The 3350-nt window shown below is 39.9% G+C and overlaps 1 protein-coding gene across 1 annotated transcript in view; it reads right to left on the reverse strand.

Annotated features, from left to right (window-relative positions):
- Positions 1 to 3350, reverse strand: part of xpnpep1 (X-prolyl aminopeptidase (aminopeptidase P) 1, soluble) — a gene marked incomplete at its 3' end in the record, with an annotated part of 20754 nt that overhangs the window by 9104 nt on the left and 8300 nt on the right. The window contains 3 exon segments of the mRNA XM_014013488.1: positions 495 to 576; positions 1814 to 1909; positions 2062 to 2205. Coding sequence (XP_013868942.1) covers positions 495 to 576; positions 1814 to 1909; positions 2062 to 2205 — 322 coding nt within the window.

Genomic DNA, 3350 nt, shown 5'->3' on the forward strand with positions numbered 1-3350 from the left:
AATGGCATTTAAAATGTCAGAAGCAGCTAATTTAATGGTGGTTCTGTGATGATATTCTAATTTTGGAGCAGCGTCAGTAAATGTCCCGCAACCCAAAGGAGATGAGGTGCGCTGCGTGTTCTGACCCACAACATGCTGTCAGCAGAGCTGCTAACAGGAGACGATGAATCAGGTATGATTTCAGTTTATTTAGCTCAGCAATGGTGGCCTGTGAAGTCCAAAAAGGTGCATGTTTTATGCAGTTGGTTCGGTTCAAGTCCGGTCTGTATTCACACCAGAAGCGAACTGAAGTGAACCGAGACCACCTCAAAAAGCAGGACTTGGTCTGGTTGTTTGACCCACACCAGAGTTCACGAGTGTATTCACACCTGCACATAAAGTCCGGACCAAAGCTGGAAACGAACTCTGGTCTTTTTAAAGCGGACCAAATGTGTCAGGTGTGAATACGACCTTAAAGTTAAATTGGTTTCAAACCAGTTTGTTGCTGGAATTACCTGATGGAGTTCATTCCTACTATTGTATACGCAAAGAAAACTGGGTTGTAATTAATATCTGCACCACGGAGGTTGAAAAGCCCTGCAAAAATAAGAAACAAGTGTATATTTAGTATTTTACAGCATATTGTTTTTAATTTAAAAAAATACATATGTTCTTATTTATTTTTTCAACCCATCACTTAGTTGAAATATATTACTTATTCACTGTGAAAGCTTGAATGAGCCAGAGAGAACAAACTTGGTAAAAAAGCTACTACTTGATTAGAAACTTAAACATTTTAATAAACAATGCAAACCCTCAGATTAAACAAAGAAAAAAATAATCTATGAATTAGGAAACTATTACAAATCTCTGGTTTATGAAATGATTTTGAAATATAGGAACAAACTGATGGAAGAGACAAAATTAGCTTAGGCTGACTGTTTTGCATACTGAAATATAAAAACACTTGAATGACCACAGGTGGCGCTAGGCAGGGTAATGACCGCCATCTTGATAGGTGCTACATACATCACACTGTATTGTTTACAGTACATGGTCAAGCCACACGTTGTAACTTGTGCTTGCTGTGTCATAAGTCCAAAAACACATAAATATGGCTTTATTATAATGCATATTGTGAAAATAGAATAAAAGAAAATACTGTAATGAGTTTGTAATGAATAACAACAACAAATGTCGTCTCTCTCTCAATTCAGGGGCTGCAGCACACGTAGGGCACGTTTGTTGGCCGCTTTCGTCACAGTGCCGAGCCATAAGCTGTCCCAATCCGTGGGTGTCTACTCATGTGGTCGGCGAATGCGGCCCACAAACATAGGCTGCATCTGAGTATTCTACGTGGTGGACAATATCCCAGGATTCATTGCATCGTCAGCAAACTAAACAGGAAAACGAAGATGGTAGCTTTCTTTAATGTCAATGTTTGGACCGACATCACGGACCAAAGAATTTGTTTTTAAAATGTAAGCTCAGAAACTTAGCTGATGAAATTTTTGCTGCAATGAGATGTTAAACAAAATGAAATTACAAGTACTGGCGCTAAACTAGACTAGACTGTCTCATTTCACAGCTGTTTATGCAGCGAAGGGTGTGGTCTACATGGGCTGCAATGACTGAGATACAGGTATTGAGTCTCTGGGCCGAGTTTAGTTTTTCTCTCAGATCATGATCTGCTGCCGTGCTGACAATAACCAACACCCCCATAGCACTTATCAAGATGGCAGCACAAATTCTTGCCTTGTTAGCATGCACTGTTTGACTATTTCAGTAGTTTTACGCAATTGAAACAACTTGTTCTTCAGAAAACGTAACGTACATGCAATCTCATCCAGTGCTGTGGCAACAAACCAGGTGATTTTCCTCTCTGTCATCTTGCCTCGTAGTGCGGTAACCTTGTCCTGCCAGGAAATACCTGCAGGTAAAACAGCAACAACTTGGCATGACACAGAGTCAAGATTTATTACAAAAGAAGTGGGACCTTTTAATAACAACATCACAACTTTTCACAATGCATCTTAAATACAACACTCATCTGCTCCTATTTAAATGAAACGGAGGTCTGACCTGTGTGTTCCAATCCCAGCACATGGAGCTGCGTGCTCGGTCTTTCTGGGCGGTCCATCCAGACTGCATCAATCAGGTTGTCCTGCACAGCCACCAGTGAGTGGCCTGCACTGGTCAGTGCCTTGGACATGTGCTTCCACTGGTCTGCAGCACAAAGGAAAGGACAGAATGCAAAAGCTCTGCAAAAATGACACTTTTAAAGCGTTTCAATTCAATGTGCATAATTTCCTAGATAGAAATTTCAAAAGGAAACCCTGTTGCATTTGATTACTTAATTTTTCATGAAGCTAATTCAAAACCTACAGTTCCCTCGTAAAGTATTGAAACAGCAAGTCTAATTCCCTTGTTTTTGTTGTACACTGAAGACATTTGGGTTTAAGATCAAAAGATAAGACAAGAGTTCAGAATGCCAGTTTTTATTTCCTAGTATTTACATTTAGATGTGTTAAACTCAGAACATACCACCCTTTGCCTGAAACCCATCCATTTTTCAAGTTAGCAAAACTATTGGAACATGAGACTGACAGATGTTTCTTATTGACCAGGTGTTGCCTTTAAGGTTAATTGTTCAAACATTAAATAGCTCTGCATGACTAGCCTACTTTTTGGCCGGGTTTAAACCTATAAAGTAGGTATTTCTTGTTAAAGAGGATAAACCAACATGAAGACCAGAGAGCTGTCTATGGGAGAAAAACAAGCCATTTTGAAGCTGAGAAAAGAAGGAAAATCAAACAGAGCCATTGGGCAAACATTGGGCAGAGCAACCACAACAATATGGATTGTCCTGAATAAGAAACTACTGGTGTACTGAGCAAGTGACGTCCAACAGGTTGGCCAAGGAAAACAACAGTAGTTGATGAAAGAAATATTGTGAGAGCTGTGAAAAAAAATAAACATCAGTAAGTGACATCACCAACGACCTCCACAATTCAGGGGTGAAGGTATTACAATGCACTTTTTGAAGAAGACTCAGAGAGCAGTAATACAGAGGCCTTACCCAAAGATGTAAACCACTCATCAGTAATAAGAATCAGGAGGCCAGATTGAAATTTGCAAAGAAGTACTGAGGTGAGCCACAAAAGTTCTGGAAGACAATCTTATGGACAGATGAGACCAAGATTAATCTCTACCAAAGTGATGGAAAGGCCAAAGTATTGAGAAGGAAAGGAACTGCTGATGATCCAAAGCACACAAGCTCATATGTGAAGCATGGAGCAGGTAATGTCTTGACTGCTTCTGGAACAGGCTCATTAATATTCAGTGTTTCCCCTAGAAAATTGGTCTTGGGG

The sequence above is a fragment of the Austrofundulus limnaeus genome, unplaced genomic scaffold (genome assembly GCF_001266775.1).
Source record: "Austrofundulus limnaeus strain Quisiro unplaced genomic scaffold, Austrofundulus_limnaeus-1.0 Scaffold102, whole genome shotgun sequence".
In the NCBI taxonomy this organism is placed as follows: Eukaryota; Metazoa; Chordata; class Actinopteri; order Cyprinodontiformes; family Rivulidae; genus Austrofundulus; species Austrofundulus limnaeus.